The sequence below is a fragment of the Bufo bufo genome, chromosome 2 (assembly GCF_905171765.1).
Source record: "Bufo bufo chromosome 2, aBufBuf1.1, whole genome shotgun sequence".
Lineage (NCBI taxonomy): Eukaryota > Metazoa > Chordata > Amphibia > Anura > Bufonidae > Bufo > Bufo bufo.
In genome coordinates this window covers 292,190,109-292,215,406 of record NC_053390.1, presented here as the reverse complement: position 1 = coordinate 292,215,406, position 25,298 = coordinate 292,190,109, and the positions used below count along the sequence as shown (strand labels likewise).

The 25,298-nt window shown below is 44.4% G+C and overlaps 1 protein-coding gene and 1 long non-coding RNA gene across 3 annotated transcripts in view; one reads left to right on the top strand and one right to left on the bottom strand.

Annotated features, from left to right (window-relative positions):
* NDRG2 (NDRG family member 2) overlaps positions 1 to 25,298 on the top strand; it is a 52,126-nt gene that overhangs the window by 19,011 nt on the left and 7,817 nt on the right. For both annotated transcript variants that reach the window (XM_040416740.1, XM_040416741.1), the window contains exons 5-15: positions 1,513 to 1,633; positions 2,700 to 2,762; positions 3,080 to 3,140; positions 15,573 to 15,659; positions 16,420 to 16,476; positions 16,562 to 16,665; positions 18,053 to 18,097; positions 18,184 to 18,235; positions 18,319 to 18,366; positions 19,046 to 19,081; positions 23,159 to 23,210. In XM_040416740.1, coding sequence (XP_040272674.1) covers positions 1,513 to 1,633; positions 2,700 to 2,762; positions 3,080 to 3,140; positions 15,573 to 15,659; positions 16,420 to 16,476; positions 16,562 to 16,665; positions 18,053 to 18,097; positions 18,184 to 18,235; positions 18,319 to 18,366; positions 19,046 to 19,081; positions 23,159 to 23,210 — 726 coding nt within the window. The remainder of the gene's footprint in view (positions 1 to 1,512; positions 1,634 to 2,699; positions 2,763 to 3,079; positions 3,141 to 15,572; positions 15,660 to 16,419; positions 16,477 to 16,561; positions 16,666 to 18,052; positions 18,098 to 18,183; positions 18,236 to 18,318; positions 18,367 to 19,045; positions 19,082 to 23,158; positions 23,211 to 25,298) is intronic.
* Positions 1,042 to 25,014, bottom strand: LOC120988946. The gene is made up of 4 exons (XR_005776205.1): positions 24,166 to 25,014; positions 3,260 to 3,267; positions 2,419 to 2,425; positions 1,042 to 1,054 (listed from the first exon to the last, which is right to left on the bottom strand). It is a non-coding gene; the product is annotated as an uncharacterized LOC120988946 (long non-coding RNA).

Below are 25,298 nucleotides of genomic sequence, written 5' to 3'. Positions count from 1 at the left end.
CCATGGCATCTGTGCAGACTTGAACCGGAAGTCGCGTGCTTCCGGTCTGGTAACAGCGTTCCCCGGCTGAGATCGGGGAATCTGTTACCTTCAGCTAATTGATCGAAGCTGGCTTTAGAGTCAATTAGATGTATATATCAATACAGGCCACTAGGTGGCAGCCTTGTATTGATATAGTGCAAATAAAGTCTTCAATGATGGCTATTTAGCCATCACTGAAAAGTGTGGGCAATCGAATGATTGCCAGTTATTGTCAACAAGGTGACTTAAAAAAAGTTAACCTCCCCCTTTAAAATATATATAAAAAAAAAAAGTTCAAATCACCCCCCTTTCCTTAAAATAAAAATACTTAACAAATAAAAAATATAAACATCATGGGCATCGCCATGTGCGAAAATGCCCATAACTATTAAAATATGACAATATTTATGGCAAATGGCGAAGCGGGGGAAAAAAATAAAAACTGCCAATTTGACATTTTTTGTCACTTCAACTACCAAATAATTTTTTAATAAAAAGTGATCAAAAAGTCGCACACTTAAAATTGGTATCCCTGAAAAGAACAGATCGACCCGCAAAAAATGAGCCCTCACACAGCCCTCACACATAGCTACAAAAAAGTTATAGCGGTCAGAATATGGTTATGAAAAATTTTTTTTTTTTTTCCCTTTTAAAGGTTTAAAAAAAAAAAAATTCAGTATTAAAACGCAAGAAATATTATACAAGTGTGGTATCTTTAGAACCGTACTGACCTGGAGAATGAAGATAACAGGTCAATTTTACCACATAGTGTACAGTGTAAAAATAAAATAATAAACTTTTATCAGAATTACGTTTTTTCCCAATTCTACCCCATTTTGAATTTCTTTCCTGCTCCCTACTACATGATATGCAACCGTAAATGGTGCCATTAGAAAGTACAACTTGTCCCGCAAAAAATAAGCCTCCTAAGGCTATGTGAAAACTTAGGACTATGGGAAGTGAAAAACGAAAATGGGAAATCCCAGGGTCCTTAAGGGGTTAAGGCAATGCATGACTCTAAAAGGAGCTGACACTTTATTTCCTGCTCTATCCAAGATGCTCTTTCTAGTTTTTTAGCCAGATTTGCAAATTCCTAGTGATTGAGGCGGTCATAACTTGAGCAGTAAGCGGAAGCAGAAAAGGAAGCCTAGCTAGTTTTTGCTGTCATGGTGGATAGCTTGCATCAGAATTAGGAATTGGGCAGATTTATGAAAACTGTCTAAAGCAAAGCCTTCTTGCCAATAGTAAACAATATAAGAAATGAAAGCTGTGCTGGGATTGGTTGCTCTGGGCTATGAAGACCATTTTTCTTTTAGACCGTTTTCTAAATGATGTGCCCAGGAGCATAGCTGCTGACAGTCAGTCTGTAGACCTGATCAGGACTATGGAAGTTTACTATTCCTTCTAGTTCCCACCGCTAACCTTATTATTAGGTATACCCTCATAAATGTGTCTTCTCTCTCTTCTTTCTTATTTTATTTCCCCTCTCAGATAAATTGTGCTTTAAATCGCTCTTCGACAACGAGGACATGTATGAGATTGTGAAGAATTTTGTTGTGTGCCACATTGATGCTCCAGGACAAGAGGAGGGGGCTGCTGTCTATCCTGCTGGGTGAGGTTACCGTATGTAGGATATTGGGCATAGACCTTGGATACTGTCTGAAGGTAGCTATACACAGAAGATAGTGGTTGGTCAGTCATGTAGATGACTTCTCTCAGCCTTGTGTATACTGTTGCAATAGAATTAGGAAAGATGAGGGATTGCCAAGCACTTCTGGCACCACTTATCCCCAGAGAACCATATTATCCAGTGGGTAAAATCTAACTATTCCGATCCTTGTGCACCATGACAATGGGCTGTGGGGATATATATATCTCAGACCGGCGGTTTCAACTTTTCTTGATATCCCCTCTGCCTCCAGAGGACTTGCTTAATTTATGAGGAGCCGCATTCCGGCAGTAAGTGTACCTACTATGACGCCAGTGGCCCTGCCACCACCATGCCCCTTTTCAGAATGTGGTGACTGTGTTGGTTAAACACTAGTTGTACAAAACGTTTGATGCAAATGGCGTTTAGAAATGTCGCAATCCCTGGCTGCTGCATTAAGTATAGGTTGGAAAGGGGACAGATTAGTGAAGGGAAGACCGATTTTAATATTGTTACAGTAATCCAGGCGAGAATGGGTCAGAGCATCACTGAAGGGCAGAGTCTAGCGATGTGGTGGTGGTGCAGGTGGCATGAGCAGGCAAGATCAATACTATCGATATAGTGACAAGAATATAGGGGGTTACAAATAGATATACACCACTTTGGTGGCATATTTCTGGCGCAGATTCTGTCACGAGCCAGTCTCATTCATAGGAAGCTGCCTTACATTTAGAATCTGCGGTGGATACGCCGAAGCTATGTAGAAGCTGGCACCTCTACATTACTTCAGCGATCGACCACCAGTGCAGGGGCTTATTAAGACCGGCGAGTGAAACGCCGGTCTTAATAAATGTGCCCCATAATGTCTGTGCAGTTTATAGATCGACTGTCTTTTTTTACCCTTTTTTTAAAATCATATCCATGGAGAACATGTAATGATGTTTTTTGCATATGGGTTTGCAAAGTATATAGCCTCACTTTTTCCACTGTATGTGCTTCCTCCTTATGCTCTCATTTCACATCCTCTTAGGTACCAATACCCGTCACTTGATCAACTGTCTGAAACCATCCCATGTGTGCTGCAATACCTGAAGTAAGTAAATATGTAAGTCTGCAGCTGTTTGAAGAGGCTGCTGCCTCTTCCTAGGCCTGTGACGTCATGTTCATCAATCACATGGCCCCATTCAGGTGAACCGGGCTGAGCTGCAAAGCCAAGCATGGCCGATATCCAATAAACGGAGCTGTGATTGGTAAGGTGTGAGGAGGCCACTCATCAAAGTGCCATGGCCTCTTCAAACAGCTGATCAGTCCTGTGTGTTATAACCCTGAGGATCACAATCTTGGAAAACCCCTTTAAATCACAAACGGCTTCTTGGTTATATATATATCTATTTTGTCTTTTCTCTACAGTTTCCCCAGCATTATTGGGATTGGTGTTGGTGCTGGTGCGTACGTCTTAGCCCGATACACGGTAAATGACATTCATTGTCTCTTAGAGTCAGGAATAGCACAGTTAAGCAAATTTTATGGCCGTGCTTAACAGAAAACATTGTTCTTTTTTGGTTTTCATCCCACCACCCATTACCTTACAAATAAAACTGAAAAGTCTAGGAGTTGCCCACGGCAATCAGATTTCAGTTCACATTTTTAGAAAACGAACGTGATAACCTGCATGGTTGATAAGGGCAGCATCTCTACACTTCCTGACTATTAATGTTGTCTTCTGACTTTACTATAGGTTTTACCAACCGCAACACAAACTGCAATATGTGATGTGTGCCGGGCCCTTTTGTATACACATGAACTGCTTCATCCCAGAATATCTCCTATACACATACTCTTGTTTTCAAATCTGACTTTGATGTCTTAAGGCGGGTTTACACGTCCCGATGTAACAGTTGATTGTTAGGAAGGAAGTGTTCCTTCCCGATAGTCAGCTGCTCGCAGGAGTGCACCTAGCCTTTCTGCTGCCTGAGGCAAAAATTGAAATGCTCCCCCCCCATAACATTTTCTTAACCTAACTCCTTTGCCACAATGAAAGCTCTCATTGCCCATGGCCCTTCCACTGCCTCCCTCTTTCCCCTACCTGGTGCTGCCTGAGGCAATCGCCTCAACTGGCCTCATTGGTGGTGCACCCCTGGCTGCTCGCTCAGTGAAGGAGACCGCTGCATTTATATACAGTGATCTCCTTCACAGTATGAGGACCAGGGATCGCAATTGCAGAATCATTTTATGAGCAGCAGATCGCTGTTTAGACAGCACGATCTGCTGCCCAGAAACCTTGATGTGCTTGCATGAACAACAGGATCATCCAAAGAATGAGCGTTTTGCTCGTTCATCGGGTGATCGGCAGCACATTTAGATGGGCAGAATGTTGGGAGCGAGTTTTCCCAGGAACGGTCGTTCCCGCAAATCAGGCCATGTAAATCCACCTATAGTTTCAGTTGCTTCCATTCATTGTAAATGCATTGCTTTACACAAGGCTGACTGTCTCATAGACCTTCCTGTATTTGCCAGCAGCAAATGTGTCATCATCTCAGACTTGAAGACAGTGTAACTTGACCCATCCCAAATATTAGATGCTTGTCAACGTCATGCAATGTAAAAGTGCCACTGAGCTTTTAAAAAACTTTTGGTATGTCATGGCAACACATCAAAGGTTTTAATCGGTGGGGGTCCCAAGACCCTCATAGAGCTCTCTCTCTTCACTGCAGGAGACAGGCTCAATACAAAGTCTATGGGCATACCTCAATTGTGTCTCCTACAGCGAAGAAAGAAGGAATGCTATAGGAGTGCTTCTTTCTCCTCGTTCTAGTGATCGGTGGGGATCTCATCACTCAGACCCCCACAGTCAAATCCTTTGATATGTTGCTATGACCTATGAAAAGAAAGCACAGTGACACTTAAAAGGGGTTATCCAGGGGGGGCGTGGCCAACAGCCGGCATGTAAGCACGCATCTCAGTGTAGCTCCGCTTACCCTCGCTAATCCTGAGCCATCCTGACAAACTGCTGAGAGAGGCTAAAAGAGTTTGCCCGCTCTGAGGCCCAAAATGGCGCCGCGGCCGTTACACGCGGTCAAGCTGCCCAACAAGCGGAGGCTGAGGAAGACACCGAGCCTGAATTCACCCTGAAAGCAGCTTATAAACAACTGCTGGTGGCGATATCGTCGTGCCAGTCCTCACTTACCGGTAAGATAGAGGAGGTGAGGGTGGACGTGAGCCGTCATGATGTGCAACAGCTGCGGGACCGGGTCAAGACCACTGAGGACCGGGTGTCTGCCCTGGAAGATCTGACTAGACCGATGGCAGGAAAAGTGCAGGAGTTGGAGCGCTCAGTGGGCCAATGGCAGCAGAAATGTGATGATCTGGAGAACAGATCTCGCCGCAACAATGTAAGAATCCTGGGCTTACCGGAGAAAGCTGAGGGCAGGGATCCTGCGGCCTTCCTGGAAACCTGGTTCAAGGAGCAATTCCCAGAGGCGTCCTTTTCCTCTGCGTACGCTGTGGAGAGAGCGCACCGTGTCCCAGCCAGGCATCCCCCACCTGGGGCTCCTCCAAGGCCCTTATTGGCACGTCTGCTGAACTGGAGGGACAGAGACCTTCTCCTTAGTCAAGCCAGAAGCAAGCAAGACATAAGGCATGACAATGCGTGTGTCTCCCTGTTCCCGGATTTTTCCGCCGATCTCCAGAAGAAAAGGGCCACATTTGTTGCAGTTAAACGCCGTCTCCGCGAACTGAATCTTCAGTACTCAATGGCTTATCCGGCGCGCCTCAGAGTTGTTGATGGCGACAAATCAGTTTTCTTCAACGATCCTAAGGAAGCCGAGGAGTGGGCCTCAAGGAAGATAGCTCGTCCTGAACCACGCTGAACTATCATCTGATCGATACCAGCAAGTATTATTATGTTTTCCCCTCTCTCCTGTTTTCAATGGGACTAGGCTGAGGTCTCTGGACCCTAATGCCGCCTCCATATTTTTTCTCCTTTTTCTTTTTGCACTAGATAATTCCCGCTCAAGCTTTAAAGTACTATGTAGAGACCTTTTCATTATCCTTGTTTTTCTTAGATGGGGACGTATAACTTGTCTGGACCCTTCAGCGGTTTGGGTTATCCTCCTGATAACTATTGATTTTTCCTAATATGTGTTCCACTGTTATACTTTTATGCTGGCAATTTGTCTTATATCGACAAAAAGAGGGGGGGAGCAAAACCTGTGTAGTAATTACATCTTTTTACACTATACAGGTCCCCGAGTTAAGGGCCACCAAGTTAGTCGGTTTTATGTCCGACATTCTCAGGTTAATACTGTTAATGTTCTGCATTATGTTTTACTTAATTACTCATATATTTATGTCACAAGCACGATTGCTCCTCTACACAGTAGTAGCAAGGGAATTACTGTTGCTCAATTGCCATGCACCTGTGGATTCAGTAACCGCGTCCCGGGCGGGGATTTATGTCATTGATATACCATTAAGGATCTCATGGCTTCCATGAGAGTGCTGTCATAGAACGTGCGGGGTTTGGGGGATCCCAAAAAGAGGATCGCGGTGTTCTCCCACATCCGTTCCTTTAACCCGCATATAGTTGGTCTCCAAGAAACTCCTCTCATCCCTGAAACGGGCAATAGGCTGAGGAACATTTATTTAATGCCTATGGTACTCATTCTAGAGGTGTTTCCCTGCTGCTTCATAAGAGTCTTAGATGCGAGGTTAGTAATACGGTCGTGGACCCAAGCGGACAGTATATTTTCCTACATGTCCACATCAACAGTGTCCCCTACGTGGTGGTCAACGTATATAACCCTCCCCCTGCCTCCATTTCTCTATTACAGGCTATAACGGGCTTTGTAGCCCATTACCCCACGGCCCGCTTGATCTGCATGCAGGGTGGATTTGATTTAAATCAAAATGATTTAAATCACGATTTAAATCACTAGTCGGTATGGCTTGATTTAAATCATAGTTTTCTACATAAAGACTAATTCTTGCTGGTATAACTTATAATATGCAAGTAGATGAAGATTTAAACAACTTTTCATATTAGTTTGATTAGGTTGATTCTGTATTCATAGGTTTGTAGAAGTTAGGATTAAGGTATTTTTCTCAACTCTGTTCATGTTATAACATTTTTGCTGTGAAGAAGAGGCCTGTGATCTCTGCTGAGTCAAATTCAGTTTTGAGAACTGCAAAAGTAAACCAAGCATCTGTGATAATATCTTGTAGGCAGAGAAACTGCCCAATAATCTTACAAAAACCTCTGGAAGAGCAGGACATTGTGAATGGATTAATGGAATTTATTTACCAAAAAAATTACACATATAGAAACATAGAATGTGTCGGCAGATAAGAACCATTCGGCCCATCTAGTCTGCCCAATATACTGAATACTATGAATAGCCCCAGGCCCTATCTTATATGAAGGATGGCCTTATGCCTATCCCATACATGCTTAAACTCCTCCACTGTATTTGCAGCTACCACTTCTGCAGGAAGGCTATTCCATGCATCCACTACTCTCTCAGTAAAGTAATACTTCCTGATATTACTTTTAAACCTTTGCCCCTCTAATTTAAAACTATGTCCTCTTGTAGCAGTTTTTCTTCTTTTAAATATTCTCTCCTCTTTTACCTTGTTGATTCCCTTTATGTATTTAAAAGTTTCTATCATATCCCCTCTGTCTCGTCTTTCTTCCAAGCTATACATGTTAAGGTCCTTTAATCTTTCCTGGTAAGTTTTATCCTGCAATCCATGTACCAGTTTAGTAGCTCTTCTCTGAACTCTCTCCAAAGTATCAATATCCTTCTGGAGATATGGTCTCCAGTACTGAGCACAATACTCCAAATGAGGTCTCACTAGTGCTCTGTAGAGCGGCATGAGCGCCCCCCTCTGTCTACTGTTAATGCCTCTCCCTATACACCCAAGCATTCTGCTAGCATTTCCTGCTGCTCTATGACATTGTCTTCTGAAATAATGACCCCTAAATCCCTTTCCTCAGATACTGAGGTTAGGACTGTATCACTGATTGTATATTCTGCTCTTGGGTTTTTTACGCCCCATGTGCATTATCTTGCACTTATCAACATTACATTTTAGTTGCCAGATTTTTGACCATTCCTCTAGTTTTCCTAAATCCTTTTCCATTTGGTGTATCCCTCCAGGAACATCAACCCTGTTACAAATCTTTGTGTCATCCGAAAAGACACACCTTACCATCGAGGCCTTCTGCAATATATATTAAATATATGGGTCCCAGAACACATCCCTGAGGTACCCCACTGGTAACAAGACCTTGGTCTGAATATACTCCATTGACTACAACCCTCTGTTGCCTGTCCCTCAGCCACTGCCTAATCCATTCAACAATATGGGAGTCTACATACAGCCTTATTCTACATAATTAAAAAACTAATCTTTATTTCATGATGGAATAACCTTTGGATGGTAATATATTTTCCTCAAAAAGCATTTTATATTAAAAGGAAAATCAGATTTAAATAAAAAAAATCCTTTTTTTATTTTTATTATTTTTTTAAATCATTGATTTTTATCCACCCTGTCTGCATGGGAGACTTCAACTTAGTTATGAGTGAGAGCTTAGATAGGTTCAGAAGTGGTGCCGACAGGGTCGGGGTCGGTGGCGACGATACGGTTCTCGCCAGAATATCTCAGGAGATGGGATGGATAGACATGTGGAGGGCCAGGCATCTGGGTGTTAGGGAGTACTCCTGCTTCACACCTGCCAGAGGAGCATTATCTATGATAGATTACATATTTGGTAATGCGATGGTATATACAGATCTGGTTGAGATACGTCATGGACCTCAGGGGCCCTCGGACCATGCTCCGGTGATGGCTGAGTTAGCTCTGTCTGACTCTGTCAATAGGGGTGGTAAGATGCGTATACATCCTTTTTGGCTATCCTTGTTTGGTTTGAATGACAGAATCCCGGACCAGTTGAAGGTGTTTTTTGAAATACAGGGGGATACTACTGAATCCCAGCTTCTCTGGGAGACTACGAAGGCGTACCTCAGGGGGTGCCTCAAATCCTCTATCTCTTATGTCAAAAACGACTCGCACCGTAAGGAGCTTGACTTGCATAACAGATGCAGAGAGGCTGAAAGAGCGTTCACTGAGGCCCCCACTGAGGAATGCAGGGTGGAATGGCTGTCTAGAGGTAGAATGTACATGCTGCATCTGGAGGTAAGGAGCAAAAGGAAGCTTTTCTTTCTCAAGCAGCAGTAGTTTGAAACTGGCAATCAGACTGGGAAGTTACTTGCTCATATTGCGCGTAATAATAATATGGCCCCCCCAGTGCTCCGCATACGAGATGCGAGCGGACACTTGGTGGAGACAGTGCAAGACATATTGACATGCTTTCACGATTTCTACAGGGACGTATATCAGTCGGCTGTTGATTACTCAGGACAAGACCTAGAGACCTACCTTGGTGAAGTGTCTTATCCTCGGTTAGAAGACCTGGATAGAGGTCTTTTGGAGGAGGATATTACGCTTGAGGAAGTAGAGAGAGCTATCAAGGATTTACCAGCAGGGAAAGCTCCAGGCCCAGATGGCATCCCGGTTGAGGTTTATTCTCGATATCTGGAAAACCTGGGTCCTCAACTCCTTAGTCTGTATCGGGACGCGCACTCCCGCGGATCCTTGCCGGACTCTATGTATGATGCCGCCATTGTCGTGATCCTCAAATCTGGCAAGAATCCTCTGGATTGCGGATCTTATCGTCCAATTTCTCTTTTGAACTTGGATTATAAAATCCTGACCAGAATACTGGCCAATAGACTGAATAAGGTGGTTACATCTGTGGTCCACTCTGATCAGTCGGGCTTCATGCCTGGTAGGTCTACTTCAGACAATATAAGGAGAGCTCAGGTTGTCGCACAGGTTGGGGTGGCGGAGAAAGCGAGATGGGCCCTAGCCTCCCTAGACACCGCCAAAGCTTTTGACTCTTTGGAATGGCCCTTTCTGTTAGCAGCGCTCAGGAGCTTTGGCCCTAATTTTATTAAATGGATTGAAACACTATATAGGTGCCCCACTGCTAGCATTCAGCTTAATGGATCTCATTCTAACAAACTTCCCTTATGTAGAGGCACGAGGCAGGGTTGTCCCCTGTCGCCTCTACTGTTCGCAATAGCGATAGAACATCTGGCCATTAGATTCAGACAAGATCAGATATATGTTGGTGTGGGAGCGGATGGGAGGGAGGACAGAATTGGGTTATATGCGGATGACCTGATTTTGTTTATGTCGGACCCGGAGGTGTCCCTTCCCAGAGCAATTGAGATCATAGAGTGTTTTGGACGCTACTCGGGGTTGCATATCAATTGGGGCAAATCGGCCATCATGCCCCTATGGCTGCACGATTGGCCCGAGAGTCATTATAATCTGCCCGTAGTAGATAGTTTTAAATATCTGGGGGTAATAATTACCAGAGAGCCGCACCTTTCCTATACCCTGAATATTGAACCCTTGGAATCTCTGTTTATGGAGAAATTTAAAGCTTGGGAGGCTCTTCAAGCTCGGGGTTTCTTCAAACGTATCCATGCATTAGTCACCTCATTTGTGTGGGGCAAATCTAGGAGGAAACTTTCGATGGCGGTCCTGCAGAGATCAAAGCTGCAGGGGGGCGCCTCCCTCCCAGATTTCTTTCTGTATTTCATAGCGAGCCAACTGAGATTCCTTAGGAGCTGGGTCACTGATGCTCTAATGCCCAGTTCCGAACTCTATCTTCATCAACACTTGAGGGTGTCTACGCTGTGGCCTGTATTGGAGGGATCTGCCCATCTGCGTAGAGGGCTCCTTTCAATCCACAAGCTGGCCCATCAGATATGGCAGGCCTCTAAGTTGAGTGTTTATACGGATCTTCCCAACGAGGTCCCGATCTGGGACAATCTCATGTTCCCTCACCTGGCTCGGCTGGAGGGTGTGTCTGACTGGAGACGGCACGGCGTTTTGACATTGGGAGATATATATGAGAGTGCCCAACTCTGTTCATTTTAGCAAATACAAGACAAATTTCTTGTGCCTCGCACTCTCTTCTTCAGATACCTCCAGCTGAGACATGCACTACAGGCCCAATTTCCGGGGGGATGCAGAGACATGTCTAAGTACCCCGTCATTGGTGTTTTGAAATCGCAGGGTCCGAGAGGCATGGTGTCAGCATTATACACTCACCTGCTTAATTGCCGCATGACGGCAGCTCCGCTGACAGTTGAGGATAAATGGAGGCAGCTGATTCCTTCTCTATCTCCTGAAGACTGGGAGGAGGCTTTGGCAGTTCTGACCAAAGTATCACCCTCCATAAATAACAAATTGATTCAACTTTTCATTCTCCATCGCAGCTACCTTACTCCCACTAGACTTCAAAAGATGGGAAGACTTGCTCTCAATAGGTGTCATCGATGTAATATAGAGGGAGCAAACTTCTGGCATATGATTTGGGTTTGCGAAATCATTCGCCAATTCTGGATAGCAGTGCTGGCAGTCCTCACTACCATGGTCCCAGAGGAACTACCTCTCTGCCCCAAGTTGTCTATACTGGGGGTTGTGGATGAGGAGTCATGGTCCCATTACCATAGAATCTTTATAATTGAAACTTTATTCCTTGCCAGAAAGGCAATTGCCTTGAGGTGGATGGGTGACTTCCCTCCCTCTAAGGGACAGTGGATCTCCCTGGTGAACCACACAGTCTCTATGGAGAAGGTTGTCTACAGGCACAGAGGGTGCCCTCAGAAATTCGATAGAGTGTGGGGTGACTGGTGTGCCTCTCCGATCACTTTACACTCTTTGCACATGTATGTGACAGGTGATGGTCCTCAGTGACCCTCCTCCTCAGCCCCAAGGAAATTATAATGTCAAATGCGGTTCTCATTGTAATTATGCGCTATTGTGCCTGATGCTGTACTATGTGCTGACTGTTCATCTTCCAATTTATTATCCCCCGCCTGGGGCTCATGGCATATTTGCAACCCTGTCCAATGTAATTCTGTCTAACTTGCTGTTCAAACGTTTGACCCCTGCGTGGGTTGATGCAATGTCCTGTGTGCATCATGCTTGTGATAAACATCTTTTAATAAAACGAGTTTAAAAAAAAAAAAGTTGTTATCCAAGACCTCAGAGTGGCTGACCGATGGTGGTGATCATACTTAACTGATCCCACCCTCTGGGTTTTGTCTCTGTCACTCTTCAGTCGGCTCTTTGATATCAACATTCTGTTGAAGGAAGGGAATATGTGACCGCCGCAGTCATTCAGCGGTGACCTGCTTCCCATGCGTCACGTGACCATTTGTTGTGACGCAAGGGGAGCAGGTCACCTCTGTGGCAATCGATTGACTGCAGCAGTCATGTGCCCCCTGGGGACAGGATGATATCAGCAACCAGGGAACAACAGAGAACAAACCCAGTGGCAGGCACCAGTTAAGTATGATCACCACGGTGGGCTGGACACTCAATGAGATCAATGAGATCTGATACAATGTTGGATAACCCCTTTACGCTCCACAGGACTGCGGTGAGATGCTTTGTGAGCGGCTTTTGATTCCTACTTTTGTGTTCTTGACCCTATTGCAATCAGTTGCAGTCTAGTAAAAACTGTCACCATGAAAATGCAGTGTTATCTGCCAGCAGCAGGTTGTAGAGCAGGAGGAGCTGAGCAGATTAGTATATTGTTTTATTGGAAAACGTTCAGTAAAACTTCTAATTTATTCATTTAAATACCTGCTCATTCTGGGCTTTGAAGTGGAGGCGGTCCTATCCGTGATTGACAGTTGTCTCTGTATACAAAGTCATAGAGGGAAGGCTGTCAATCACTGATTGGACCGCCTCTATGACTTCACAGCCCAGAATGAGCAGGGATATAAATGTATAAATTACAAGTTATACTGAATCTTTCCACATAAAGCTATATTTCTCTTGAATGCATTGGGGGACACAGCACCATGGGTATATGCCCAGCTACCACTAGGAGGCACTAGATATAAAAAAAAAGGTTGGCTCCACCCAGGTGGGCTATACCCTCTCCACAGTACTAGGCTATCCAGTTCTTTGTCTAGTGCCGTAGGAGGCAGACGTGTCCTGCTTTTTTCCTGCAGGTCTTGCTGCTTTTTCTGCAGCAAGATTTTTCTGCAGTTTTTTTTTCTGCAGTTTTCTTTTCTGCAGGTTTTCACCTGCTGCAGGCGGGTACTCCATCGCGGGCTGCCACTTTAGCTGCACCCCCTGCGGGCGTGTACCCAGGTACCTCGCCGGTCACCCAGTCCCCATTGACTGCATGCTGGCATTCCACAGGGTTCCGTGTTGAGTCTGCCGATGGGGTGACACTGCGGCGCCCAAAGACGTCGGACAGTGAGTATTCCTCCTGCGACCCTGTCCCAGAGTTAGTGGGGGTCCAGGGTGAGGTCCCCTTTTTGTGGCCAGGGAGTGGGATCCATCCCGTGGCCGATGTGGAAGTTTTTTCCACCTGGGGAGTCGCTTTCTCTCTCATGCGGGGAGGAATTCTCTCTCTGGGAGAGGGAGGGGGACCTACTCTCCGGTCCTCTCTTCCCCCCCACCCCTGGCCTCCTTCCCCTTCTCCTGGTCATTCCTCTTCCTTTGCGGCCTCCACCATGGCTCCTTTTTTCCCCTGGGTCCTCAAAGGTGGTTGTTTTTTTTTTGAGCTTCTAACCTCTCTTCCCATCCCCCCAGGTCAAGACCTGGTACCTAGTTGTTTCGTGCTATGGTTTGTAGTTTACATCATATGGTCACTTTTGTGACTGAGCTTTCCCTCCTTCGGAGCAATGTTCCTCCTTAGGCTGTTTGGAGTCCTCTCCTTCTACTCCAATATCTCTTACACCAGTGCATCTCCGCTTGTATTTCCAGGACCTGCGACTGGTCCCTTTTTTTCCCTGTGGCTTTATGTAGCTAGGGTTTTCCCTGGTCTTACATTTCACAGTGATATTATGTCTTACAGAGGCTTGTTCCTCGGCTCCTCTGCATGGGGGGCAGATCTTTTTCTCCGGACCATTACCTAGGCCCCCTCCTCCGGGGGTCGGATGTTCTCTGGCAGGAAGAGGTTTCCACCTTCTCATGGGTGTTCCTCTTTCCCCCTTCCTTGCTGTGAAAGGAGGCTCGCTCCCTTCCCTTGTGAGCCTTCGTTATGATTTCTCTCAAGAGTTTAGTCTCCAGTGCTTCTCTGTGTCTTCCCTGGAGCTTCCTTATAGATGCAGAGCGCTAGGTTGTTTCCAACTTACGTCCTTCCATATGCAGAGCGCTAGGTCATTACCAACAGGCGTTGCTGTGCTAGTCTCCTGTTTCCTCAGGGGGAGCCTTGGTTCTTCTAGATCCATTCTCTGGCTCTCTTAAAGAGGACCTTTCACTAGAATAAAAAATGTAAACTAAGCATACAGACATGGACAGCGGCGCCCAGGGATCTCCCTGCACTTACTATTATCCCTGGACGCCGCTCCGTTCTCCCGGTATAGGCCCTGGTAACTTCATATGTTCGGTTCAACTGGGTGGAGCCTAACGGCATCTCCTTCTCCCAGGCTGTAGTGCTGGCCAATCGCAGCGCTCAGCTCATAGCCTGAGAGAGAAAAAAAACTCTCAGGTTATGAGCTGAGCGCTGCGATTGGCCAGCGCTATAGCCTGGGAGAAGGAGACGCCGGCAGGCTCCACCCAGTTGAACCGAACATATGAAGCTACCGGAGCCTATACCGGGAGAACGGAGCGGCGCCCAGGGATAATAGTAAGTTCAGGGAGATCCCTGGGCGCCGCTGTCCATGTCTATATGCTTAGCTTACATTTTTTATTCTAGTGAAAGGTCCTCTTTAAGTGCATTTTTGTCAGCCTCTCGCGCAGGACATCTGGCCCTGTCCCTTATCCTCTAGCGCTCTATTGTTTCCCACTTTGGGTGGAGCTGGGTGTTCCTTTGGTCCTTCTGGCAGGTCTTGTTTTCCAGGCACCTTGGGATCTTTCCATTTTTCCTTGGGACCTTTTCATGCTAGGGTCTCTCCTGGTCCTGTTGGGTCACATGGTTCTTCTGCACCTGTGCATCCTTCTTTTTGCATGAGGTTTCAATCCCACCCTCGAGGACTGCTTTAGGACGTCCCATGGTGCTGTGTCCCCCAATGCATTCAAGAGAAAACTGGATTTTTGTACTCACCGTAAAATCCTTTTCTCGTAGGATGCATTGGGAGACACAGATCCCACCCTCTGTTTTTATTTACTCTCCCTGTCACCGGACTGCTGTTTCCCAGTCTGGGATATGTTGGTTCTTTGCTTTTGTTTCTCTCTCCTACTGCTTTTGGTATGAACTGGATAGCCTAGTGCTGAGGAGAGGGTATAGCCCACCTGGGCGGAGCCAACCTTTTTTTTTTATACCTAGTGCCTCCTAGTGGTAGCTGGGCATATACCCATGGTGCTGTGTACCCCAATGCATCCTACGGGAAAAGGATTTTACGGTGAGTACAGAAATCCAGTTATCAATCTGCTCAGCTCTTCCTGCTCTATAACCTGCTGGTTCAATGTGACGGGTTACCTTTAATAACAAAATGTGTTAGCCAAAACCACTACAGAGAGAAACTATCATTGGAAGATTTGCACCTCTGCCACGTTTGAACACATTCTTGGGTTTGGCTTACAAATGCTGATGGGAGATACTGAAGTGTGAATGTAGTCTAAACCTGGATCCTTAAACAGCAGAAGTCTCTGCTTGCGTGGCCTACCTTGGCCGTTAAAAGTAGCGCGTTATTGGAATGATTGTAATTACATAGAAAAAAGGAAATGTGTACTAGCTTTGGTAAATTGGCTCTGGAAGCAAGGTTTTTGATGAAAACCATCCTTTTTGTTAGTATCATGTAATTCAGGTTTGTATTATTAAAATCTAATTTTCATGCGTTTCTGCGTCTCCTAACAGCTTTCTCATCCGAACACAGTGGAAGGTCTAGTTCTCCTTAATATTGATCCAAATGCCAAAGGCTGGATGGACTGGGCAGCACATAAGGTAGAATAAGATTTGTGTTATCTGCTGTACTGTTCAAGCATTGATATATACAGCATATTGCTTATATTGTGTTCTAAGGAGGTTGTATGTAATTTTCAATACCTGTATACTCATTTATACTTCCGTTTTTCCTCTGCCAAGTTGTATGGCCATGGTTTTTATTTAAAGACTATGGACATCTTTGCAAGGATTTTTTTTTATTGTTCATGTACTTCCTGAATACAAATTAAGCTCCTTTCTAAATGGCCTTGAGTGTCCTTCACCTAGCTCCTGAATCATTAATCCTTCGGAGCTCTACTCCTGTTTCTAATGCTTAGTCCCTCCCAGTCTCTCAGGGTTACAGATAGCAGCAGGAAGGAGGAGGTTGTACACGGTAAGATCAGCCTGTGAAACGGGAAGAATCTAAGGAGCACAGCTCACACAGGCTGTATATAGGGAGGAAAGCACACACAAGGTAGTCACAGGGGAAGACAGCAGCATCCTGGCCACACAGATCTTAAAGCTTACATATATTAGCTGGTGAGACATCCACATGAAAAGGATCTGAACTAGGAGCATGTTGCAAACTGTGTATCAAGGAGTCTGAATAAGGTGTCCTTAGACTTGCATTTTTTTTTTTTTACTCAAGGTAACCACTAACATATGTAAAAATCATTTTCGATATCAAAGGTGTCCATTGCCTTTTTAAACCTAGATGAAACCTATCATATTGCTTGGCATTTCCCTATTATTTCCCACACATTGTCTTTTTCTTCTCTAGCTTACAGGCCTCACTTCATCCATCCCAGAAATGATTCTGTCACACCTCTTCAGTACAGTAAGTAAAGCCTGCAGATAATGCAATATTGCTAGTGAAGTGAATAAAATGCTTATTAGTGCCATTGTTGGATGTGTTTGTGCAGGAGGAGCTTTCTGGAAACTCGGATGTTGTGAGTCAGTACAAAGCCGCCATTTTGAACTCTCCTATTCTCAGCAACAACCATCTGTACTGGAACAGCTACAACAGGTAAGCAAAACAGTCAAGTTTGGATTAGAGTTGAACGAAGAGGGCTTGGTTCATAGATCCAAAGTTGCTTTGATGAAAACTTCGGATTAATCCTGTACGTAGACCCGTCTCCATACAGCATTAAAATGTACGGCCTTAATGAGGCGAAGTTAGTTATTCACTAAGTCGAGCAAGACTTCGTTGAATAACTTCAATATTTGATTTTTAAGGTGGAAAATCACTTTAAAACTTGGATCCAAACTCTGCTTTGGTTCCGAGAGGTACTTTTTTGACTTCTATGGGAGAATTTTCTAGGCATGCACTGTGACCTGTGCAGAGGTTATTGTAAGAAGAAAGAATAGATAAACTGTGACAATCGCCTATTATGAATAGTGGATCAGGACTTATCTGTCATTGTAATCCTGCCTCTAATGATATCACCTTTGTGTATAGATAAGCAGGTAACTGCAGTAAAGTGATCTGTACAGACCAAGAATTGACGCCTATTATTAGGCTTAGTGACCAGTGCGAAAACCGCAGGATTTTATGTTTTTTGTTTAAATATAGATATTGACATGGAAAATTAAAAATAACATCCTCAAATATTTTTTTAAAATGTTAAACATAAAAACGTGATTTAAATAATAGGTAGTTTTCTGATTACACATTTCCTTTAATACAAGGCACTTATTAATGTATTGTGATTTTCCATATTGCTTCCTTTGCTGGCTGGATTCATTTTTCCATGGCATTGTATGTGGTTCGTTTCCTTCTTTACAACCACACTGTAATCCGGCAGTTATGGCCCCTTTTTAAAGGGGTTATTCAACATTGATACAGACTTCCCAGAGTGGCCAACCCCCGGTGGAGATCATACTTACCTGGGTTTGGTGTCTGTCACTCCTGGGCCCCGGCCCCCTCTCAGTACTATTGTGCACCCTCACAGTAGTTATGCCCACATTGTGACCTCTCTAGGTAGTTTGGCCTTTATTGTGCCCCCTCACAGTAGTAATGGCCACGGTGTGCCCTGTCACTGTAGTAATGCTCATATTGTGCCTCCTTCACAGTAATAATGCCCACATTGTGCTTCCTTCATGGTAGTAATATCCACATTGTTCCCCCTCACGGCAGTACTATTCACATTGTGCCCCCCTTACAGTAGTAATGCCCACATAGTGCCCTCCTCACAGTAGCGGACAGCTCCCTGCTTCACCGTGTAAATAAACTGTCCGGTTGTGTCCCCAACCCTCTGCACCCACAGTCTGTGCTCCGCTCATTCCTCCACCCCCCTTATTACGCCCCTGCCTAAAGCATAAGTTCTGGAAAAACCCTTTAACAAAGATGGCCTCTGGCAACATTCTGTTCTGCTTCTTCTGCGTTAATAAAACTTTGTACTGTTTATCTACAGCCGCAGAGACTTGAACCTGGAACGTGGTGGAGATGTCACTTTAAAGTAAGTGATATGAAGGCATACTGTACTTATCAGTTCATACTAATTTAGCAAGCAGTGTTCTGACTTCCCACTACTTCTAATTTTAGGTGCCCTGTGATGCTAGTAGTTGGTGATCAAGCTCCTCATGAGGATGCAGTGGTAAGGATAAATGTATTTATGCTACGTGTTAGATTTCTTTCGTGGGTGAATCTTCTGCCATCTCACATGATGTGTCCTTGCAGGTGGAATGCAACTCAAAACTGGATCCAACCCAGACTTCATTCTTAAAGGTGAGTTAGAAGATCAGTTCTATGCCCCAGTGCTGGGGATTGCGCAGAAGTAGCAGTGTAGTCTGGAAACTGGGACAAGGGTCTTTCCAATCTTATTACCAGTGTAGAAGTGAAAGTAAAATAATCGATTTAAAAGCTAAATAGTAGCAATGGCGATCAGCATTTGTGTTTTTATGTGGTGTTTTGGTTCAGTTTGAGTATAAACTGTATAGAAGCATGTAAACCTAATATACACCCGAAACAAAGAAACTTGTATAAAGAGAGCAATGAGTAAAGCGAATACTTATGGCACGGAAAGTGAGGGTGTTGGATTGTACTAAACCCTGAGGTGATGGGCAGCAATAGACTGTTAATTATGCCTGAGTATATGCTTAGAGCTTTTATAATGATGGAAGGCACCCGGCCAGTTTGTACAATAAATATTAAGATCCCAGATACACTTTAATTTTGTATAGGCTCCAAATGTCATAACTCCTCCAGCTTTTAGACTTGGTCAGCTCTTACAGCTCATGAGACTATATTTAGGGTCTGGGGAGGCCCTCTTGGCAGATAGGAGTATCCCTGCTGCCAACACTAAGCACAGAAGTAGAACCATGGGATGGTTGGTAAGCTGCATAGTCAGAGGGCACCAAAATGGATCAAGATGCCTGAACTGTTTTTACTATAACTTTTTTTTCAGATGGCAGACTCTGGTGGACAGCCACAGATAACACAGGTACGCATCAAGAATATTGCCAAAGAACTGCAATAAACGGCATCTTATAGCTAGCTAAAATACAACAGTTCCCTCACATCATTATCATACTGTCAAAGTTCTTTTTTGAAGGACCTTCTAAATTTGTATAAAAAAAATGTCTGTTTAGGGCATTTGGACGTGATTTGGCAGGGGGCTCCCCCCCGTGACACAACTCAGAGCCAAAATGGAGAGCTGCTAGAAAGAGCAGCTGCAGCTCTGGCAGTCTCTGCATTTACTTCATGTCAGCTCATTCATTTCAGTGGGTGCCAGGTAGTACTAAGGGAACAGGCAACCACCCACTACCTCTACTGGTAGTCAGCTGTTTTGTGTCCCCTTCCAACATGCAGTACATGTTGATGCATTCAGAGTCCATAACTAGCAATTAAAGGATTTGTCCCACAAAAAAATATTTCACATTTTGCAAACCAACACCTGGATCTGAATACTTTGCCTTTGCATGTAATTAAAATTTTAGTATAGCTATTGAGCTACTCGGTAAAATGTATCTTTATAGTACCTCCTGCTGTTTGTTCTATATTTCTGTCCACCCACGGAGAAGGTCGCACATGCTCAGTTCTATCCTTCACTTGCAACCAGCCATATCTACTCTTAGAAGCTGTGACCGATACAGGGAGAGAGCTGCAGCAGGAAGTACACTCCTCCTGAGCAGTGACAGGGAGAGAGCTGCAGTAGAAAGTACACTCCTCCTGAGCACTGACTGGGAGAGAGCTGCAGTAGAAAGTACACTCCTCCTGAGCACTGACTGGGAGAGAGCTGCAGTAGAAAGTACACTCCTCCTGAGCACTGACTGGGAGAGAGCTGCAGTCGAAAGTACACTCCTCCTGAGCACTGACTGGGAGAGAGCTTCAGTAGAAAGTACACTCCTCCTGAGCACTGACTGGGAGAGAGCTGCAGTAGAAAGTACACTCCTCCTGAGCACTGACTGGGAGAGAGCTGCAGTAGAAAGTACACTCCTCCTGAGCACTGACTGGGAGAGAGCTGCAGTCGAAAGTACACTCCTCCTGAGCACTGACTGGGAGAGAGCTGCAGTAGAAAGTACACTCCTCCTGAGCAGTGACAGGGAGAGAGCTGCAGTAGAAAGTACACTCCTCCTGAGCAGTGACAGGGAGAGAGCTGCAGTAGAAAGGACACTCCTCCTGAGCTGCAATTGAAGTAATGAATCGGAGGAGCTCTCGATCCACGTGAGGTACTTGGCTGGTTCTAGCTTTTGCAAGAAAGAGATGGTCATGTTTTGTATGATGTCTGATTATAAATTTTTTTGCATTAATCATGGGATGATCTCTTTAAGGTTTATTTTACAAGGTTTCTTCTGGATGGTATATTGAATGTTCCTTTACTCATTCTATGTTAGTAGTATGTTTATATATTGCAATAAATTGAGTAACTGTCAACCACTCCATCACTCTCCTGGCACTGTAATCTCCTCATCCTGACAGTATGTTTATTCCTCCATCATTTCTTAGTAATTCTCCTAGGTTCGGCTTTTATTGTAAATGCCTCTTCTTGAGACAAATAGCAAGATGGTGTACCCTCTTATCGCCATCCTTTATTTTCTTCTCTATACATCTTTTGTCTATAAGGGTATGTGAAATTCTACTGTATGAATACTTCTTAAGACTCTGGGGGTCATTTTATGAAGCTGAAATACGCCTATATTAGGCAGTTTTCAGGGCAGATTGCGGTGCAACGGCAAGTTGTGCTGCAATCTGCAACTTCTCCCCGCTTACGCCAGGTCTAAAAAAGTGGGCATGGTGAAATAGATCTCCTCTTTGAGTACAACTACAATATCATACGAGATGCACTATACTTACTAAATTACATTTACACAATGCCCCTCTTCCATGAGAACTGTTCCATGTAGTGCCATACCTGTCACAGTACCCTGCCTACAATTGAAACCTACCTGAAGACCATCCAGGCTCCCCCCCCCCCCCCCCTGTTCCCTTAAATCCATTATTTTGTTCATAATTTTTTTTGTATATTTGTATTGCACTATTAGTCTGGTACACGGCTATATACAGTCCTGTAAAAATTTGACCCTGTTTGGGCAATTATTTCCAAAAGTTATGTTATCACCTGAATGTCAAAAAGCATAATGTACATGCGTTTTGTGACCTAACTTATTGTCTATGACATAAAACAATAAAAATAATTTTACAACAAAAAGTGGGTGTGGTGGGGAAGCTGTCTTACATTTAGAACTGGCACTGAAGTTGTGGATAGGCCTGCGGCGGACCACCGCCAACTTGGGGGTTTATTAAGACCTAAAGATCTAAAAACGCTGGTCTTAAAGGGTTTCTGTCATCAGAAAAATCGTTATGTACAGTACAGACCAAAAGTTTGGACACGCCTTCTCATTCAAAGAGTTTTCTTTATTTTCATGACTATGAAAATTGCAGATTCACACTGAAGGCATCAAAACTATGAATTAACACATGTGGAATTATATACATAACAAACAAGTGTGAAACAGAAAATACGTCATATTCTAAGTTCTTCAAAGTAGCCACCTTTTGCTTTGATTACTGCTTTGCACACTCTTGGCATTCTCTTGATGAGCTTCAAGAGGTAGTCCCCTGAAATGTTTTTCACTTCACAGGTGTGCCCTGTCAGGTTTAATAAGTGGGATTTCTTGCCTTATAAATGGGGTTGGGACCATCAGTGGCGTTGAGGAGAAGTCAGGTGGATACACAGCTGATAGTCCTACTGAATAGACTGTTAGCTGTTTTTTTCTTGCCATAATACAAATTCTAAGTAAAGAAAAACGAGTGGACATCATTACTTTAAGAAATGAAGGTCAGTCAGTCAGCCGAAAAATTGGGAAAACTTTGAAAGTAAGGGCTATTTGACCATGAAGGAGAGTGATGGGTTGCTGCGCCAGATGACCTGGCCTCCACAGTCACCGGACCTGAACCCAATCGAGATGGTTTGGGGTGAGCTGGACCGCAGAGTGAAGGCAAAAGGGCCAACAAGTGCTAAGCATCTCTGGGTACTCCTTCAAGACTGTTGGAAGACCATTTCAGGGGACTACCTCTTGAAGCTCATCAAGTGAATGCCAAGAGTGTGCAAAGCAGTAATCAAAGCAAAAGGTGGCTACTTTGAAGAACCTAGAATATGACATATTTTCTGTTGTTTCACACTTGTTTGTTATGTATATAATTCCACATGTGTTAATTCATAGTTTTGATGCCTTCATAGTCATGAAAATAAAGAAAACTCTTTGAATGAGAAGGTGTGTCCAAACTTTTGGTCTGTACTGTATCTGGCTGACATTAGCGATGTGCTAATGTCAGCAGTACATAACAGTGTGCTTTATATCTCCCTGCATGCCGCCGTTCCCTCAAAATAAAGACTTTTATAATATGCTAATGAGCCTCTAGGTGCTAGTGGGGCTTTGCTGCAGCACCTAGAGGCTCAGTCTTCTCACCCTTCGCACGCCCATGTCCAGTTGATTGACGTCCTAGTTCTCCTCAGTGCCCCGTAAATCCTGCAACGTCCCGTTTAGTATTCGGCACAGTGAGTGAAGGACGCTCTCATACTGCCAGCTTCACTCACTGCGCCTGCGCCGAATACTAAACGGGACGGCGCAGGCGCAGAATTTACGGGGCACTGAGGAGAACTAGGACGTCAATCAACTGGACATGGGCGTGCCAGAGGGTGAGAAGACTGAGCCTCTAGGTGCTGCAGCAACGCCCCACTAGCACCTAGAGGCTCATTAGCATATTATAAAAGTCTTTATTTTGAGGGATCGGCGGCATGCAGGGAGATATAAAGCACACTGTTATGTACTGCTGACATTAGCGCATCGCTAATGTCAGCCAAATACATAACGATTTTTCTGATGACAGAAACCCTTTAATAGATGTGCCCCTATATTTTTTCAAATTTTTTCTTTTCTAGATTATTGCACTCTTTTTTACACCCATGTACTGAATAGCATCACAATAATAATACACTATATGTTTCTAGTCTCATTAGCTAATGTTGTAGAATGAAACGTTCTGACTTTTTATTATTCTTTCCATGCTATTATAGCCTGGAAAACTCGCTGAGGCTTTCAAGTACTTTGTGCAGGGAATGGGCTACAGTAAGTATTGACGTCTCTGTGCTCGGCACTGACTACACATGTTGTCCTCTAAAGTAGGCGAGCCTCACAGCTGTCCTCTTAAAATGGTGGCTTTAGAAGCAATTGCATGATCTGCAGACTTATCAGCTAAGCTGTGTTGCAGGACAGATGTTGGTCTGGTCCCGCTCTAGTCAAGTTTCAATTACTCATACATATAAATGGTTCGCTGAAATACAACATAATGAATGCTGCAGCCTTCTGCTCCAATATAAAAGCTCATGATGCAATGAAACGTGTAAATGATAGCGTTTAATGGAGAAAAGTTTTTTTTATTTTTATTTTTATTTTTTATTATAAACTACTTGTGTACTTATTTGAGAACAAATATAATTAAGGTTTCCCCCATATTGGAAAACTTTACATCATGTAATTTCTGCTGACTCTGCGCTTTGGTTTGCTATGACTTTCTCCCATGGCAAACCTTGAATTAGTTTCATGATAAGTCTGTTATTTCTCCTAAATAAACATGCAGTCTCATCTTAGACATTGGTGGCCATCTCTGGGACCCACACCAATCTCCAGTAAGAGGACCCCCCAAAAGAGCACCCATGCACGTCCGTCCTCTTTCTTCTATGGGACTTCTGAAAACATCCGAGCACGCTCGCTTGGCAGTTTTCGGGACTCCCATAGAAATGAATGGAGAGCATGTCACTCATGTTCGGTGCGCCCTCCTTCACTTTCGGGGGCACGTTCTGCAGATAGGTGCGGGTCCCACCTCTGAGATCTGCACCTATCTGACATCCTAGTGATATGTCCTCAAAGTCTGAGATGACACAACCCCATTAACTTGGTAACTAATCAATGTAAAACCTTCAAAATGTACTTAATGGTAGTTCATGGTATAATGGTAGTTCTGGTTTGGAGTTGCAAAAGCAGATGTACGGTCACTGGTGGAATCTCTCCAAAAACAAAGGACTGGTCATGAGTTTCACTTTCTATTCACTACAGACTGCGGTGTCTATAATTTCCCTTTGGAGTTCAGACTGCAAACAGCTGGCTACGCAGCCATTTTCTGCAGGTTCTGAATATGTACGCGCAGGCCCCTCTACCCCATGTTTAGGGATTCAGTGTTCATGAGCCTTGATCCAGAGCTGGGAAGTGGTAAAACGGGCAGTACTACATGAATAGGACTGCTGCTGACTTCCAGTCCATACCCTGTGGACTTTGAGAGGGCTTCTCCTGCAGTGCTCTCCATTATGTGCACACACTAAGTGCATTCCAAGGAGTTTTTCAGTAATGAAAGGCAAAGCACTTTTCTACCTTGGTACTAACGATGGCCGAATCAGAGTTTGCAGGAGGGCTGGAGAGTACCTACTCCCATTATACATAGTGCGGAGACACATAGGACCTACACCAGGAGTGATGGGATGGAGCGCCATTAGCTACAGATATAGAGACACTTTGGACACTGAGCAATTTATTTTCTGAATCCTATATAAGACAGAATACACCCGGATGTATCTAGGTTGCAATATTTGGTATAAAAGCTCGATGGCTACATAGAGGACATCATGTGTCTAGACAAAAGAATTACTTTGCTTTGGTTTTTCCTGTGCTAGATTATCCTTAATTGCATCCAGATGCACACTGTGAGGATATGTACATCACTCTTTGTTTAAATGCGTAACAATGGGAACACACACAGAGGTTTTTCCCAGGGGTTCTCTGGGAAGTAAGAAATTGAAAATACTTAAAGGGTTTCTGTCACCAGAATTAACCCTATTAAACTAGCTAACATTAGCGATGTGCTAATGTCAGCTGAATCTAACTACTGCTCCTAGAGGCTCCGTTCTCCCACCTCTGGCCATGCAGAGTTGGTCTCCTACTGCCGGCCCTGTCTGCCGTGTAAATCTCGCGCCTGCGCCGTCCCGTTCAGTATTAGGTGCAGTGAATGAAGGGCGCTCACCAGCTGCCGGATACTGAACGACGTGAGATTTCCACAGGGCCAGCAGTTGGAGGTGAAGGCTGTCTGGCCCGGTCAATCTAGTGTAGTAGGGCGTGGCTAGAGGTGGGAGAACAGAGCCTCTAGGAGCAGTGGTAACCCCTTCC